The 19,656-nt window shown below is 37.7% G+C and overlaps 1 protein-coding gene across 3 annotated transcripts in view; it reads right to left on the bottom strand.

The window, feature by feature from the left end:
• TWSG1 (twisted gastrulation BMP signaling modulator 1) overlaps positions 1–19,656 on the bottom strand; it is a 49,341-nt gene that overhangs the window by 10,129 nt on the left and 19,556 nt on the right. For all 3 annotated transcript variants that reach the window (XR_011420920.1, XM_023647455.2, XM_023647456.2), the window contains one exon: positions 15,561–15,660. Coding sequence is in view for 2 of the 3 variants with exons in the window: in XM_023647455.2 (XP_023503223.1) it covers positions 15,561–15,660 (100 nt within the window). In the remaining variant the exon portion in view is untranslated. The remainder of the gene's footprint in view (positions 1–15,560; positions 15,661–19,656) is intronic.

Here is a 19,656-nt window from a genome sequence, read left to right as displayed (position 1 = left end):
ACATCTCAGAGTTAAGCGATTACTACTCCATTTTGGCTACTTAAAAAAAAAAATCACCTTAATTAAAAAACAAACACTTAGCTAACATATATTATTTTGGGGAAAAAAGGTTACTGAAATTGTTCCTGAATATTATGCTATGACTCATATTTTATATAACAGATTTTGGTGGGCTCAAAGCAAAAAAAGGATTTTTAATGATTGGCCTTTAAGAAAGTTCACTTTAAGGAAGAAGCTACTGTTACTAGGAGAAAACAGTGGTGACTGGGGTCAATTTAGGATTCGGTTTAGGCTATTTGTCACAACTGATAAAAATTAAACAGTTTTCTTTCTTATCAGTTTTGTAAATCAAGGCATCAGGTTTAAAGGTGAACTCTGAATAGGCACATAGAGACTGTAGTCTTTGGTGTCCCCTTAAGGACCTGGTGAGTAACAATTATAAACATCTGGACCAATCAAATATCCTTAGCAAAATAAAACCCAACAAAAAAAGCATATATCCTTTCCCATATCAATTCTGGCATATGTATTCAATCAAATGCAACATTTACAATGGTTGAATTTGGGGGAGACCATGATGTAGCTAAACAATTTGCATAGTTTCATAAAGGAAGAAATATCAGTATTTTAAATGGAAAACTGTATTAGTTATTAAGGATTTAAAAATAAACATTTACCACACTACTAGTCTGGTTGAACTCCTAATGTGTATTTGTTCTTTAATATTAGAATGTGGCATGTGTTGGTGTGAAGACAGAAATCCATTCTGCAAGTCAATGAACACACCTAGATCTGATCTGAGACACAGGGGCAGAGTCATAAGACAAAGCCTGCATGTCCCAAAAGGAAGATGCCAAGACCCAATCCAGAAGTGTAGCTATGAACTGAAAGTCCGAGTTCAAGGCATTCGCAAGGCAAATGAAGGACCAGGATTACAGAAGAAACACTGGAACAAGAGGGTGGCAAAGCCTATCTAAGGCTCAGGGTCGTGTGCCACATATCAAGGGCATAACTGTCTGATCTTGTTTTCCCGGGTTTTGCAGGTACCACCCATACCTGACACCTCCCATCTTCTTTGCCCCTTTTCATAGGCCCCTTTTCTCCACTCACCATGGTAAAGGCTGGGATCTGTGAGATTATGGGGCAAAATGGGTCAACAAGTTGTTGTTCCCAAGCAGGTTTTCAGCAGGAGCCTAGTCTTGGAGCCTATGATACTTAATGATACTTTCATTAACTACTGGAAGTGACCCCAGTACCAGAAAGAATCTAGTATTTCCTAATCAACATTATTTAAACAGTGCACCACTGAAGTCCAGTGTTCCATGAAATACTAAACAACTGTCCAAATATGAAAAAGTTATGGTTGCTACGTTTTTTCTTCATTGGTTTGTTATTCATTTTTTCTTATAATTTAATACTTGTCATGAATTCAATTTTTAAATGCACATTAAACATGGATCGAAGTTATAATTTCTTAAAGAGTCTATTATTAAATCATGCATCGTTTCATGCTTTTCTAAAGTGCATTTTAAGCCACTATGTGGCACTCCATTTATATGAAATTATATATATAACAGACAAAACTAACCTAAGGGGTTAAAGTCAGAACAATAGTCATAAAACAGGCATTAAGAATCAGAAACTAGGGGGAAGATCCAAGACGGCGCCGTGAGTAGTCCTCTTTGTCTCTCCCCCTTCGAGTCTACAATTATTTGGACACTCATCACTTAACAAAGAATATCCAGATAGCATCTCAGGACGTCTGAGAGACCCATGCGACTATACATCGGAAGGCGGACGGACTTCCCTCCGGGAGGAGGTGGAGATAGGTGAAAACTCTCCAACCCCGACCAAACAGCCTAGTACCTGCAAGCGGCTTTCTTCCAACGGACGCCCCCAGAAGATCAACACACACCTAGGGCAGGAGCAAGCACACACCAGAGGAGCGACGGTGGAAACAGGTGACCAGAACCCTACCTAAACCCCCCGCAATTACTCCTAAACGCAGAGGGAAACTCTAGAGTTACACACCTGAGCCCGTGGGGAGAGTCTCACCCCGCCATTGGCGGGGAGATCCCACCTGGTGTCCACAGCACCCGGAGGGTCCCAGAGAGAATCACAGAGGGCATGGCGGCCCCCTGGCTGCCACTGCCTGCACGGCCGGGCAAGGGATTGCCGGAGAGCTCGCAGAGGACTGGGGCTGGGTGAAGCTCCAGAGGCCGGCTCCGCGCCCCAGAGGGGAAGCTCCAGAGTTCCGCCCGGGCAGCAGACAAAACTCTCTGTCTGCCATTAGCGGAGGGGCCATTCCCAGCATCCACAACACCGGGAGGGTCCCAGAGAGGAGAATATCAGGCAGGGCAGCAGCTGACCAGCTACCACTGAAATCAGGATCTCCGGCTATCCCCCAGTCAAGGCAAAGGGCTCCCCGAGTTCCTGGGGAACAGGACTGCGGCTGGGTGGAGTTCCAGCGACCCGGCTCCATAGCCTAGGGGGAAACCCTACAGGCTCACAGCAGCCTCAGCGAAAGCCTCTGCACAGCACTAGTAGAGAGCACCCATCCGGCAGCCACAAGGCTGGAAGATCCCGGGACAAAAGTAGCATAGCTAGGTGAGCTAACCACAGACTGTAGAAGATGCCAATAGCTCTGCTGCGACCCATAGTGGACAAGTGAGATTTTGTGGGTGCCGACAGTGACGGAGCGGCAAATATAAGTGATCCTACCCCTGGCTGCTGGAAAAGCCCATAACACCGTTGCAGACCCCAAGGAGGGAGCACATCTAGGTGGGCTGCAACAGTAGGCACCAGCAGCCTGAAACCCCCCCGTGACGGCCCCCATGGCAGAAGAAGGAATCCAAAGGACCACTGTGACTACAAGGAGGGGCCCAGGCCCAGTTAGCAACTGTGGATAGGGTTCCTGGTTGGTGCAGTATAAACAGCTGCTCCCCCACCACACCAGCAGAAACAAATGGAAGGAGCAACTAATCTCTATCTCTACGCGGAGGCACAAATCTACAACATCAAGCAATATGAAAAAATACATTAAATCTCCAGAACAGAAGGAAAATAACAAATACACAGACAACAATCCCAAAGAAAATGAAATATATAACCTAAATGACGATGACTTCAAAACAGCCATCATTAAAATACTCAATGAGTTAAGAGAGAATTCAGATAGACAACTCAACAAGTTCAGGAGCTATGTCACAAAAGAGTTTGATACGATAAAGAAGAACCAAACAGAAATACTGGAAATGAAGAACACAATAGAGGAGATTAAGAAAAATCTAGATGCACTGAACAGTAGGGCCGATAATATGGAGGAAAGAATTAGCAATTTGGAAGATGGGAATATAGAAATGCTGCAGGCAGAGGAAGAGAGAGAAGTAAGACTAAAAAGAAATGAAGAAACTCTCCGAGAATTATCAGACACATTAGGAGATGCAATGTAAGGATTATAGGTATACAGAGGGAGAAGAGAAGGAGAAAGGGGCAGAAAGCCTATTCAAAGAAATAATGGCTGAGAACTTCCCAAATCTGGTGAGGGAGATGGATCTTCAGGTGACAGAAGCCAATAGATCTCCAAACTTTATCAATGCAAGAAGACCAACCCCACGGCATATAGTAGTGAAGCTAGCAAAAGTCAATGACAAGGAGAAAATACTAAGGACAGCCAGGCAAAAGAAACTAACCTACAAAGGAACCCCCATCAGGCTATCAGCAGATTTCTCAGCAGAAACTTTACAGGCTAGAAGAGAGTGGAATGATATATTCAAAAATCTGAAGGACAAAAACCTACAGCCGAGAATTCTCTACCCAGCGAAAATATCCTTCAAATATGATGGAGAAATAAAAACTTTCCCAGATAAACAAAAATTAAGGGAGTTCATTGCCACAAAACCTCCTCTTCAGGAAATCCTCAGGAAAACCCTCATTCCTGAAAAATCAATAAAAGGAAAGGGGCTACAAAACCAAGAGCAGAGGAGATAAGTAGAAGGACAACAACAAAGAGTAGCAGCTCTTCATCAGAACAGATTAAACCACGGGACGAGAAACAAAGGAAATTGAAGAAGACCGGAAAACAAGACATAAAATGGTAGTGGTAGGCCCCCACATCTCAATAATCACTCTAAATGTAAATGGATTGAACTCCCCAATCAAAAGACACAGAGTGGCAGGATGGATCAAAGAACAAGACCCAACAATATGCTGCCTCCAGGAAACACACCTCAGCCCCAAAGACAAACACAGACTCAGAGTGAAGGGATGTAGAACAATACTCCAAGCTAATAATGAACAAAAGAAAGCAGGTGTCGCTATACTAATATCAGACAAGGTAGACTTCAAAGCAAAACAGATAAAGAAAGACAAAGAGGGACAGTATATAATGATAAAAGGGACTCTCCACCAAGAAGACATAACACTTATAAATATATACGCACCCAACACAGGAGCACCAAAATTTGTAAAGCAACTCTTAACAGAACTAAAAGAAGACATCAACAACAATACAATAATAGTAGGGGACCTCAACACACCATTAACACCAATGGACAGAACATCCAGACAGAAAATCAACAAGGAAATAATAGAATTAAATGAAAAATTAGACCAGATGGACTTAATAGATATATATAGAACACTTCATCCAAAAACAGCAGGTTACACATTCTTCTCAAGTGCACATGGAACATTCTCAAGGATTGACCATATTTTGGGAAACAAAGCAAACATCAATAAATACAAGAGAGTTGAAATAATATCAAGCATCTTTTCTGATCATAATGCTATGAAACTAGAAATCAACTACAAGAAAAAAGCAGAGAAAGGTGCAAAAATGTGGAGACTAAACAACACGCTTCTTAACAAACAATGGATCATTGAAGAAATTAAAGAAGAAATCAAATATTATCTGGAGACAAATGAAAATGAGAACACGACATACCAAATCATTTGGGATGCAGCAAAAGCAGTCCTAAGAGGGAAATTCATCGCAATACAGGCTCACCTTACTAAACAAGAAAAAGCTCACATAAGCAACCTCAAACGACACCTAACAGAACTAGAAAAAGAAGAACAAACAAAGCCCAGAGTCAGTAGAAGGAGGGAAATAATAAAAATAAGAGCAGAAATAAACGATATTGAAACAAAAAGACAGTAGAAAGGATCAATGAAACAAAGAGTTGGTTCTTTGAAAAAATTAACAAAATCGACAAACCTTTAGCCAGACTCACCAAGAAAAGAAGAGAGAAATTGCAAATAAATAAAATTAGGAATGAGAGAGGAGAAATCACAACAGATACCAATGAAATACAAGGGATCATAAGAGAATACTATGAAAAACTATATGCCAACAAATTGAACAACCTGGAAGAAATGGACAAATTCCTAGACTCCTACAACCTCCCCAAACTGAATCAGGAAGAAATGGAGAATCTGAACAGGCCAATCATAAGTAAGGAAATAGAAACGGTAATCAAAAACCTCCCCAAAAATAAGAGTCCAGGACCAGACGGCTTCTCTGGAGAATTCTACCAAACATTCAAAGAAGACTTAATACCTATTCTTCTCAAACTATTCCAGAAAATTGAGGAAGATGGAGTACTCCCTAACACATTCTATGAAGCCAGCATCACTCTGATCCCCAAACCCGACAAGGACAACACAAAGAAGGAGAACTACAGGCCGATATCACTGATGAACATAGATGCAAAAATCCTCAAGAAAATTTTGGCAAACCAAATACAGCAATACATCAAAAAGATTATACACCATGATCAAGTGGGATTTATACCAGGGACACAGGGATGGTTCAACATCCGCAAGTCAATCAACGTGATACACTACATCAACAAAATGAAAAACAAAAACCACATGATCATCTCAATAGATGCAGAGAAAGCATTTGACAAGATTCTACACCCATTTATGATAAAAACCCTCAATAAAATGGGTATAGAAGGAAAGTACCTCAACATAATAAAGGCCATATATGACAGACCCACAGCCAACATCATACTCAACGGACAAAAACTGAAAGCCATCCCTCTGAGGACAGGAACAAGACAAGGGTGCCCACTTTCACCACTCCTATTCAACATAGTACTGGAGGTGTTGGCCAGAGCAATTCGGCAGGAAAAAGAAATAAAAGGAATCCAAATAGGCAATGAAGAAGTAAAACTCTCGCTGTTTGCAGATGACATGATCTTATATATAGAAAACCCCAAAGAATCCATAGAAAAAATATTAGAAATAATCAACAACTACAGCAAAGCAGCAGGGTATAAAATCAACATACATAGATCAGTAGCATTTCTATACACTAACAATGAACTAACAGAAAAAGAACTCAAGAACTCAATCCCATTCACAATCACAACAAAAAGAATAAAATACCTTGGGATAAACTTAACCAAGGAAGTGAAGGATCTATACAATGAAAACTACAAGACTTTCTTGAAAGAAATTGACGACGACATAAAGAGATGGAAAGACATTCCATGCACATGGATTGGAAGAATAAACATAGTTAAAATGTCCATACTACCTAAAGCAATCTACAGATTCAATGCTATCCCAATCAGAATCCCAAGAACATTCTTCACAGAAATTGAACAAAGAATCCTAAAATTCATACGGGGCAACAAAAGACCGCGAATTGCTAAAGCAATCCTGAGCAAGAAAAACAAAGCCGGTGGAATCATAATCCCCGATTTCAAAACATACTACAAAGCTACAGTGATCAAAACAGCATGGTACTGGTACAAAAACAGGTCCACAGATCAACGGAACAGAATTGAAAGCCCAGAGATAAAACTACACATCTATGGACAGCTAATCTTCGACAAAGGAGCAGAGGGCCTACAATGGAGAAAAGAAAGTCTCTTCAACAAATGGTGCTGGGAAAACTGGACAGCCACATGCAAAAGATTGAAAATTGACCATTCTTTTTCACCACACACCAAAATAAACTCAAAATGGATCAAAGACCTAAAGATTAGGCCGGAAACAATAAGTCTTCTAGAAGAGAATATAGGCAGTACACTCTTGGACATCAGTTTCAAAAGAATCTTTTCGGACACTATAACTCCTCATTTGAGGGAAACAATAGAAAGAATAAACAAATGGGACTTCATCAGGCTAAAGAGCTTCTTCAAGGCAAGGGAAAACAGGATTGAAACAAAAAAACAGCTCACTAATTGGGAAAAAATATTTACAAGCCACTTATCCAACAAAGGGTTAATCTCCGTAATATACAAAGAACTCACATGGCTTAACAACAAAAAAACAAACAACCCGATCGAAAAATGGGCAGAGGACATGAACAGACATTTCTCAAAAGAAGATATAAATATAGCCAATAGACACATGAAAAGATGTTCATCATCGCTAATCATCAGGGAAATGCAAATCAAAACTACACTAAGATATCACCTTACACCCATTAGATTGGCAAAAACATCCAAAACCAAGAGTGACAAATGTTGGAGAGGTTGTGGAGAAAAAGGAACCCTCATACACTGTTGGTGGGAATGCAAACTGGTACAGCCACTATGGAAAACAGTATGGAGATTTCTCAAAAAGTTAAAAATAGAAATACCCTATGACCCAGCCATCCCATTACTGGGTATCTATCCTAAGAACCTGAAATCAGAAATCCCAAGAGTCCCTTGCACCCCTGTGTTCATCACAGCATTATTTACAATAGCCAAGACGTGGAACCAACCTACATGCCCAGAAACTGATGACTGGATAAAGAAGATATGGTATATATACACAATGGAATACTACTCAGCCATAAAAAAAGACAAAATTGGCCCATTCGCAGCAACGTGGATGGACCTCGAGGGTATTATGTTAAGCGAAATAAGCCAGTCAGAGAAAGACGAACTCTATATGACTCCACTCATAGGTGGAAGTTAACATATTGACAAGGAGATCTGATCGGTGGTTACCAGGGAAAAGTGGGGGTGGGGGGAGGGCACAAAGGGGGAAGAGGTGTACCCACAACATGACTAACAATAATGTACAACTGAAATCTCACAAGGTTGTAATCTATCATAACATTAATTAATAAAAAAAAAAAAAAAAAAAGAATCAGAAACTAGGGGCCGGCCCTGTGGCCGAGTGGTTAAGTTCACGTGCTCTACTGCGGCGGCCCAGGGTTTTGCCGGTTCTGATCCTGGGCGCGGACATGGCACCGCTCGGCAGGCCACATTGAGGCGGCATCCCACACGCCACAACTAGAAGGACCCACAACTAAAATATACAACTATGTACTAAGGGGATTTGGGGAGAAAAAGCAGAAGAAAAAAGAAAAGAATCAGAAACTATAAAGCAGGCAAGTAAACAAGAATGGAAGTCAAAACAGGAAGCCATTTAGTTTAGGTTAGATTTAGGTTAGGCAGACAGAGTTGCTGTTCTGGCTAGTGGATCCTGTTAAAAGGTCAGACCCACCCAATTGTTTTTGTTGCACATTATCCTAAAAGTGCAGTCTAATACCAGGCCCAGAATACAAAAAAGAGCATTTTAATTACACAAAAACTGGATATTGTCAGTCTGTTTTTGTCCTCTAGGGCAGAAAATCTCAGGAAAAAACAGCCTGCTTAAGAAAAATGAAGTCAGTGCTTTTTTGTTTACTATATTAATAACTTTTTGGAGAATTAGTTTTCAAGAGCTAAGTTTAATTGAGAAGTCCTTTACAAAGAACACATGCAAACCCAACGGGAAGAAAAGCATCCTCTTATTGACCCCAGTATGTGTGTATGTATGCTTAAAATTAATATACTCTGGGCAGAAAAGCAATGGCAGGGGGCTAGCCCTACCAGGTATTAAAACATTCATAAGGCTTCTATAAATAAAAGTGTGGTACTGATGTATGAATAAACACAGAGACCAATGGAATAGAAGAGAAAACCCAGAAATAAAGTGCATAGGAGAAACGACAACTCAAATTAGTGGGGGGAAGAAATTCTTCTAAATAAATAGTTTTAGGACTTTATAAATAATATTTAAATAAACAGTGGTAGTTGTTTGAAAAAGAAAAAATTGCATCCATAGTTCACACACAAACCAGGATAAATTCCAAATGTATTAGAGACCTATATGCAAACAAACAAACAAAACCATATAAATACTATCTGGGAGTGCAAGAAAAACCTCACTATGACACAAAATCTAGAAGTAATAAAAGAAAACATCGATAAAGTTGACAACCTAAAATAAAAACTTTTCAGGCTAAAAAACAACAAAGCAAGGTTAAAATACATATGACCAACTGGGAAAAAATTTATAATTTATAACACAGAGGTTGTGGTTATATCCCTAATATATACATACATTTTAAAACTTCTAAAAAATGAATAAAAACACAATAACCCAGTAGAAAAATGGGTAAAAGATATGAACAAACAATTCACATAAAAGTAAATGTAAATAGTTCTTAAACATATGAAGAGATGCTCAATCTCACAGGAAATAAGAAAAATGAAAATTAAAACTATACCATTTCTTACCTATCAGACTAACAAAAATCCAAAAGTTTGGTAAGAACAGCAACAAAAGTTAAGCAACACAATTTCTCGGTCATGTTGTTGGGGAACAGGTACTCTGCTACACTGCATTGCTGGGAATGCAAATGATAAAAATCCTTTTGGAGGAGAATTTGACAATATCTAGCAATATTACATAGAATTGACTATGTACACAAGGTTATTCATTATAGTGTTACTTGCAATGGTAAAAGATTGGAAATAACCCAAATGTCCATCTATGGACAAATAAGTACACAAAGTGTTGCAGTCAACAACAGGACTTCCAGCACATTCAATTAAGTAGAAAAAAGAAAGAAAAAGCAATAGGCATAATGTTTTATGTAACAAATGAACATTTTGTATAACAGATATAAATGCTTATTGAAGTTTTTAAAAATGGCTATAGGTAGAAGGAAACCATTCATCGCAGTTTCCTTGAGCCACTTCAGGTCAGTTCAGGTTCAGGTTTATCCTACTGTCCTGGTTTCACTCTCAAACGTGTTCTAGTCTGGACAATAATTTATGTGGTCACCTTATCTATAATTGAGGGAGGGAACAGAATGGAGGTGACAGAGATGGAAATTAACTGTTTTTTATCATTATTATATATATTTGTCTAATTATGTAAATATTTTACATAATCAAAACACAAAAATAAATCAAAAAGGAAATAAACAATCCCTAAAAAAATGAAAACAAACTAACACACGTGAACCTAACTTTATATCAAGTTGATCACATAACCACTCACAGAAAATTACTCCAACTGAACTTGGAAGACGGTATTTGGGCTGACATCTTCAGTATATATTCAAAGACAAAGCAATCTTAACTGTCATTGAATAGTCTTATTGATGTATTATCAATAAAGTATATAAGTAATTACATTAATGTTGTCAGAAACCAAAAATTCCAGCATAAAAGAAACGAGTTACAGATACAAAATAAAAAGGAGTAAAGCCCCTGTAATCTTAAATCTGAATTGCAATATTAGCACAAACTCTAAGTTTTTTCTCTTTAGCTATTTATTAGCTCTGCCCCCTAAAAAGGGTTAGAAGAAAAGATAACCCAGTAAAAGCAACAAGTACCCCTAATGCCAAGACTGTGGTCTCTACCTACCATTTTCTTCTAAAGGGAACCAAGTTCCCTGGAGAAATGGCTAATTCCAATGTGAGGCAGAAATAAGATGAGCCCAAGACAGCCTGTCTGAAGCTAACAAAGATGACAGAAGTCACATCAAAAGGACTCAAAAACCAAGTTGAAGAGGCTCCTACTAACCAAAGATGGGACAATTTGAGTAAAAAGAATGACAGTAACTGATTAAAACACTAAATGTACATATTAAAAAGTCATGAGTTTATAATGATACTTAAACCCTACCAAAAAGCAAAGTAAAAATGTATTGAATCCTACTAGAATTTGCTAGGGCATGAAGTCAATACTCTGAAAATGGATAAAGAGAAAGAATTAACTATTTATCTTACATTTTGTTTATTTATCTTTTATTTCAGGGTAACCAAAGGGCTCTAGTGGATGTGGGAAAGATCTTCTATACAGAATAATTCCAGCTAATAAACACAGAAGGAATGATAAAAATAGCCGCTCATTATTTAATGAAATTGGCAATGGCAATGGTCATCAATGAAGGGTGAAACCACGAGGTCAAAGAATGATGGGGAACCTTCTACAAAGGGATCAGACTTTCACCATCTGAACTCACTGACCAATTTTAGCATCACTAAAAGAAGGACAACTAGGTGTTATTAATGTCTACAGTGTACCACTGTACCCCATCTCTCCATAACTGAACCTGGATCTGCTCAGCCTTTAGATCTAACTTTCATCTACAGAAAACAGACATGACAGAGTAACAAGCTAAATAACCAGAGGAAGCAATCAGCCAAATCCAGAATGTGGTATATTTTCCATCATAACTCACCAGTTTCTTCAACAAGTCAATGGAATTTTAAAAAGTGGTGAGGGGAGGAGGAATGTTTTAGAATAAAAGAAACTTAAGAAACCTAACAACCAAATACAGTAAGTGGACTTTGTGGGATCTTGATTTGACTAAAATAACATAAACAACATTCAGTCAATTAGGGCAATCTGAATATGAACTGAGTACTAGATGTTAAGGAAGTATTGTTAATTATTTTAAGTGTGGCAATGATATTCTATTATGTAAGAAAATTTACTCTTTTATTGAGATGCATAACTAAAGTACTTTGCAGGTGTAGTAGAATTATTTATTTTATAATACTCCAACTAAAAAAAGTATGGAGGACAGACAGATGAATGGACAAAACAAGTATGGCTGTTGAATCGAGGAGTAGGTACACAGCAGTTCATTGTACTCTCTATTTTTGTGTATATTCAGAAGAGTAAAAACAAAACAAACACTAAAACACAAAACAAAACAAAAACCTGTGGGTAGAGGTGGGATCCAAAAACCAGAGGATTTGAAGAACAGTTGGACAGCAAGTACGAAAATGAGCTATGGCAGTTACTCTTACCTTAAGAGAAACTCAGAGAAGACAAACAAAGGGAAGGGAAGGCTGTACTCTAATCTGGAAGCTCTCAGAAGTCTGTGCCCCACCCATGAAAAGTATGGGGAGTGTTTCCACTCAGAAGGGGGAAGCAGTCACAGGTCTGCAAAGGACATCAAGAGAGTCTAACGTGGAAGAGAACTGCCTACCAGAAGAAGACTACTGTACAAAAAGAACTGGGACATCTAAATTTTATCCTAGGAAATAGAAAGATTAACTGAATTGAAAATTAAACATGAAGTTACATTATGAACTCACTCAAAGTTTAAAACTGGTCATTGCCCTTAAAGGTAAATAATACATTTAAAAAAAAAATGGGTACTAGCCCAGCAGCACACCAGTTGCTTCTAAAATTGTAGAGAGGGGCTGGCCCCATGGCTGAGTGGTTAAGTTCATGCACTCTGCTTTGGTGGCTCAGAGTTTTGCCGGTTCAGATCCTTGGCATGGATATGGCACTGCTCATCAGGCCATGCTGAGGCGGTGTCCCACATAGCACAATCAGTAGGACCTACAACTAGAATATACAACTATGTACTGGGGTGCTTTGAGGAGAAGGAGGAGGAAAAAAAAAAAGATTGGCAACAGATGTTAGCTCAGGCATCAATCTTTACAACTGTAGAGATATGAACATGTATAATCAATCATTCCTTCTCAGTAGAAGAATTCCAGAACTTGTCTAGAAGAAGAAGCTGAATGGCACCGTTACCATTGTGTGATGGTTAAAACACACACACACATAGGGGCCAGGCCATGGCGTAGCGGTTAAGTTCAGCACATTCTACTTTGGTGGCCCAGTTTCACAGGTTTGGATCCCGTGCTTGGACCTACACCACTCGTCAGCCATGCTGTGGTGGTGACCCACATATAAAGTAGGGGAGGACTGGCACAGATGTTAGCTTAGGGCTCATCTTCCTCAAGCGAAAAATAAGGGAGACTGACAACAGATGTTAGCTCAGGGCTAATCTTCCTCAGCAGCAACAACAACAAACCCTAAAAAAAACACCCCTCCCCTCACACATATATAACACACCCACACACACAAACATATTTTAGGCAATGCTAAAAGTGCATTTGTGTATTTGGTATCCATGTTTAAATTAAATGCTTGTATATTTGTATTACGAGTTAATATGCTTATTTTCTCTTTTTGACTTACTTTCATTGTACATACTAAATTAACTTACATTTAATGCACTAAAATAATTCAAAGCTTCTTTTATTTCAGCTGACATAATAAAAAAATTATAGCCACAAGGACATAGAATAAACTGTCCATCTTGAGAGAATAATGCAATAAGAATTCATTTATTTGACAGTCATAAAACACTGGAGTATCTTCTAGGTGCCAGGGACTACACTAGCTGTTAGAAATATCAAGATGAATATAAGAGGACAGAGGAAAAGACACTTCTGTCCTGGTTCTCTCACTACTCACTACAAAACAATAAGGAAAAACAAGAAACTGAAACACTACCTCCACTGTGGAAGAACCTAAGAATTAAATGTGACCGACTCAGTGGTCTGCTCACAGGCAGATGTACACCACAGAACTCTGGCAAGACGCAGGGGCTGGAGACACCAGGTGCTGCAGAGGCAAGCTTATTTTGAGGATAGTTACGCCTCCAAGCCCCTGTCTCTCTTTCACAACTGTAGGAGATGAGCGGGTTATTCTCTAGAGAAACTAAACCAAAGAGGCCCTGGACTGGGAACACCAACAACTCTACAGGGTGGACACGATGATGGAAAAAAACAAGGAAAGTAAAAGACAGTATGCTTACTGGATACTGACTTTGCCCCTCAGGATCCCAGAACTGCAGCCAGATTTACTATCCCAGCCCCAACCCAGGCAAAAAACTCAAAGATCCTTCTCTGAAAAAGCTGTACAACCCAAAGGAAAAGATCTATAGATACTGAGATAGAGGGCTCCTCAATGAAAAAACCAGCTCATCTCCAATCATCCGATAGTGAGGCAACAAACTAGATTTCATGCCCTGTCTACAAGCACAGGGCTCCTGATCAGCTGTAGAGTGTCTAACTTTTACAGACGAACAGATGGCTGAGAGCACCAGACAGTTGAGGAAATGGAACTAGAAGAAGCAGTAGAAGGAAAATCTTCAATAACAAGCAAACTTTATAATTAACAGTCCCAGAAAGATAAGAAAAACATCTTATCTATAAAATAAGAACAGTATGCTCTCCAAAAAGGACAATCAGGGAGGGGCTCCTGGAAATTAAAAATGAAAGCCAAAATTTTAAACACTAACACAAAGGCAAGATTAGGAAACCTCTCAGGAAGTATACTCCAATACAAAAAGACAGATAATAAGATTAGTCATTTAATAAATTAGTGTTTACACTATTATACATCAAACTAGTGGGAACATTCATTTATTCAAGAGATTATTAAAATAAGTACTGATTTAACTAGAAATAGTGATAAAACCATATTGGAAAGATAAGGGAGCTAAATTCTCATATACCATAATACGAAGTCAACAGATAGTTTCTAAAATCAAAGAATCAAGAGACCAGTAGAAGAACATTTTTAGAATTATGGAAGTAATACAATACCGAAGAGTTGGAAGTGGTTGTCTTTGCCACAGGATCAAAACATTGGGAAAAAATGGGACAGAAGATTGTTATAGCACTATGTGCTTATATCTAAAGAACGTGCATATATCCTACTTTGATAAAAATAGAGATTAATTTTGAAAAGATCAACATGACACCATCCCTGTTCCTGAGGAGTTCATACTCTATTGGGAGACATGCAAAACAACAATTATACAAGCATGCAATAAGTGATACAATGGAAGCAGACAATCTGAATAGAATAGAGGATCCTATCTCATCAAATGAGGAAAGTTTCTGAGAAAAGGGGACACTTCAAGTGTGGTTTTAAGGGATGAAAAAGAGTTAAATGGTCAGAGAGGGGATGATGTATGTTTCTCCCAGCAACTGTCTATGCATGTAAGTTTTCTTTCTAAAACAAAAATGATAGCATTCTATAACTACACCTTTGCACCTTGCTTTTTTTACTTAATACATCTTAAAGACTGTTCTTCAGAAAGTCCTTGAAAACAGCTTTTAGTTTCTCAAGGATCTTTTAGTGAAGTCTTATATACAAAGGAAGATAATTTATTTTTTAATATAAGTACCTATTTTTTATTTGCAACCATAATACATGTGTCCTATAAAAAATTCAATGGTATAAAAAATTAAAAAGTAAAAAAATCCCCGCTTGTTCCTCCACTCCTACTCCGCAAGAATAAGCACTTAATTCCCTCCTAGATCTTTTTCTATAAAAATTAGAATACATACATAAGTAAATACTATTCATACAACTGAATGCAATATAATCTTCTATTAACCTACTACATCTTATACACACAGTAGTCTATACACATAAAATACATTTACATTCTTTAAAATCAAGGATTCTGTGATAAGAATTAACAAACTTTATTGCATGTCAACGTACCAACGCAGTCACAGCACTCATCCCAAAGGGTTCCAAGACACAGCATACACTCCTTACAGCAGGAACAATTCCCTTCTCCAGGTCGGCACTGGCAGAGCTCCTAGAAATAACACAGATGTTCAAACTTAAAATTCTGAATAACTGTACTTAAAATTGTTAAATTTTTACAGCAAAAAAACCCCCACAATATTTGAATTTATAATAATTTACTGGACACAATTTTTTATTCAATATCATTAACTATTTGCAGGAACATAAATATCTACAATGTCAAGGAGATTTATATTTTCTTTTGGAAACATTCAGTGAACACATTTTGGATCCTTTTATCTTATTTTGAAACAAAGAAAATATTTTACTTTATAACCCATAACTTTACCCCCTACACTACTTCAACAAATAATTCAGTACAAGAACAAAATCTACTTTCCAGCTATTAGATTCATTGTCCGAATTAATCTAAATGAATAGCTGACTTGTAGTGGAAGCTGTGGTTTCTCAATATACAAAGTGTGAATAAAAGTATGTTTTGAAAACTGCTATTTTTATTGATATACGACATATTAAAACAGTGTGCTTGGTGTGGCAGACTTTTTACAAAGAAGGTAGCAATTATTCCTCTCCCTATGTCCACCCACTTTGCAATGTGACTTTGCATGTCCTCTGATCAAGGGACAGGGTCTATTTCCTAACTCCTTCAATGTAGGTGTTCTTGAGACTTGCTCTGATCAACAGAATTTGGTGGAAGTGACTTCGTGTCAGTTTGGAGTCTGGGCCTCAAGAAATCTAGAGTGCTTCCCCTTTTTCTCTAGGAACTTTGCCCAGCTGCCATGTGACGCCTGGGAGAAGGTGATGTGGACAAACTGGTCCACCTGAAGCCATCCTAGTTCAGCCAGCCTCCAAACAACCAGGAGCTGAGGCCAGATACAGGTATGATCCCGGAAAAACCACCCAACTGATACAGGCCCAAACTGCTAATCCCCAGGAATAAGAGCTAAATAAACATTTTGTTTTGTTTTTTAAATAAGGGATATTTTGAAATAACAGAAAATATACACAACCTGGATTCAGGGCTGAAGAGCATGTTTTATTTATTTTGCTGGGAAAGATTCACCCTGACCTAACATGTTGTCAATCTTCCCTTTTTTTTTTCCTCCCCAAAGCCCAGTACACAGTTGTATATTCTAGTTGTAGGTCCTTCTAGTTTCTCTATGTGAGCCACCACCACAGCATGGTTACTGAGAAGGAGTAGTGTGGTTCCACACCTAGGAATGGAACCTGGGCCACGAAAGTGGAGTGCGCTAAACTTTAACCACTAGGCCATCTGGGTTGGCTCAATGGTTATTGCTTTAAGCTACTAAACTTTGGGGTGGTTTGTTACTCCAGGAAAGCTAATTAACACAGCTTGCATTGTAATGAAGCTTCAAGGTTTCCTTTAGCCCTTGCCACCAGACAGCCACTCCTAAATAAATGCAACTTAAAGGGAAATTCTATAGCCATTACTGCCTATTTGGCTTTCCCTGCTTTATGAGATACCATATATATTTTTTAAAACTTAAACATAGCACATAACATTTATCCCTATTAAATTTATCTTATTATATTTCTAGACCATTGGAGTCAGTCTATCATTCTTATATGACAATTTTTTGCAACAGTGATTTTCTTTTCCAGTTTTATTGAGAAATAATTGACGTACAGCACTGTCTAAGTTAAGGTGTATGGCATGATAGTTTGATTTACATATATTGTGAAATGATTACCACAATAAATTTAGTTAACATCATGAGCTCATATAGACACAATAAAAAGAAAAGAAAAAAAATTTTCTCCTTGTGATGAGTATTCTTAGCATCTCCTCTTTTGACAACTTTCTTATATACCATACACCAGTTAACTATAGTCATCATGCTGTACATTACATCCCTGGTATTCATTACCTTATAAACTGGAAGTTTGTACCTTTTGACCCCCTTCCTCCAATTCCCCCTCCCCACACTTCCCACTTTGGTAAACACAAATCTGATCTCTTTTTTTATGAGTTTGGTGGGGTTTTTTTGTTGTTGTTATTGTATTTAGATTCCACGTTTAAGTGAGATCACACAGTGTCTGGCTCTGTCTGACATTTAACATAGCATGATGCCTTCAAGGTCTATCCCCGTTGTCACAAATGGTAGGATTTCGTTTTTTTATGGCTGAGTAATATTCCACTGTATATATACACTACAACTTCGTCATCCATTCATCCACTGATGGACACTTAGGTTATTTCCATGTCTTGACTATTGTGAATAATGCTATGAAGATGGGGGTGCAAATATCTTTTTGAGTTAGTGTCTTCATTTCCTTTGGCTATATTCTCAGAAGTGGAATTGCTGGATCATATGGAGTTCTATTTTTAATTTTCTGAGGAATCTCCATACTGTTTTCCATAGTGGCTGCATCAGTGTACATTCCCACCAACAGTGTACAGAGTTCCCTTTGCTCCACATCCATGCCAGCATTTGTTATCTCTTGTCTTTTTGATTATGGCCATTCTAACAGGTGTGAGGTGATATCTCATTGTGGTTTGAATTTGCATTTCCCTAATGACTAGTGATGAGCATCTTTTCATGTACCTGTTGGCCATTTATATATCTTCTTTGGAAAAATTTCTATTCAGGTCCTTTGTCCATTTTTTTAATCAGACTATTCATGTTTTTGCTATTGAGTTGTATGAGTTCTTTATATATTTTGGATACGAACCCCTTATCAGATAAAGCAAGACTGATATTTATAATTCCTTGTTTTCTTCTTCTCCAAAAGTCTCCTAGCTATTACACAGCACATTCAAGATCAACACTTGTGCTATTTTCTAACTAATTCATTAGTTTGATGTCAGTGTGTATTTGTGATTCAATATATGCAAACTATAATATTGTAGCACTGTGGAATTCTGTATACTCAGGCTGCATCCATGTAACGCAGACCTCAAGTAACTTTGCTAAGTCTGTTAGGAAGAGAAAGGCTAAAAGGGCAGGGACTTCCTGAGAAGTATAGATGCTTCATCATAAAACTGGTGATGCTTGATTCAGACAAGCTCAAACTTACTTGGAAATCTAGAGAAAGAAGAGTTGCCAAAGCTATATTTTGTGACTTATTTCTCCATAAAAAACTGTCTGTCCTATCTTTGGAGTAAGAGAATATTTTCTGAGTACACATTTTTAAAAAAGAGCATCAGAGTTAAGGATATTGATACTTTTTGTTTTTAGTTTTATAAAAGTTGCCACTTAATCACAAGAAATAAAGCTTTAAAAAATTTTTAATTTATATTATACATAGAAAATACCCCTTTCTATCATAGTTGCTTATATTTACATTATTTATTTAGCACAGGAGAAATAAATTAGAAAAGTAACAAATTTATTCAAAGAATCTCTCTCTCCTTTTTCCTATCATAGCTTCCAAATCGTAGCTTGTTAAATGAATTACTGTAAATTATGCTAAATAATTTTAAAATGAATGCCAATTTAACGGTTTCCATTAGAGAAATCTGAGTCTTTAAAGTATTCATTATGCCTCTTACTGTCGGATATCTGTTACGTGTTTTAAGCTGGAATGAAAGGTAAATGAAAACATCAGATTACTGCTAACTAATGGAAGGTTTAAACTAAAACTATTTAAAAGTTGCTTGAACATGTCCAGATTATCTAGCCTTCAAGATTAAATGCATTTCACCCCCTCTCAAGAGATGCCTGTGCTTTACTTTTACATGTCAGCATGACAGAATAATGCACCTAACTTCTCACTTTCCAGGAGAAATATACTATACAGGCAAATTTAAGAGATGGCGTTTAGGATCTCAAAAACCTCACTGCAAATCTAGAAAGCAAAAATACATGGAAATGATTTGCTTTAGACTGTTGTCATAGTCAAGAAGAAAATGGAAACAATGAATTTCCATGTGTAAATAATTATGAATAACAGCCATGTGCAGCTCATCAAGTAATTCACTCTTTTCTATTCACTTTGCATGTCTTTCAAAACCACATCATTGAATAACGTTTTGTCATAAACATATTTGGAAATGCATACTTTAATTTTTTTGACAGTAAGC

The sequence above is a fragment of the Equus caballus genome, chromosome 8 (genome assembly GCF_041296265.1).
Source record: "Equus caballus isolate H_3958 breed thoroughbred chromosome 8, TB-T2T, whole genome shotgun sequence".
Lineage (NCBI taxonomy): Eukaryota > Metazoa > Chordata > Mammalia > Perissodactyla > Equidae > Equus > Equus caballus.
Note: the sequence above shows the minus strand (reverse complement) of the source record. Positions and strands in the feature narration are given on the sequence as shown.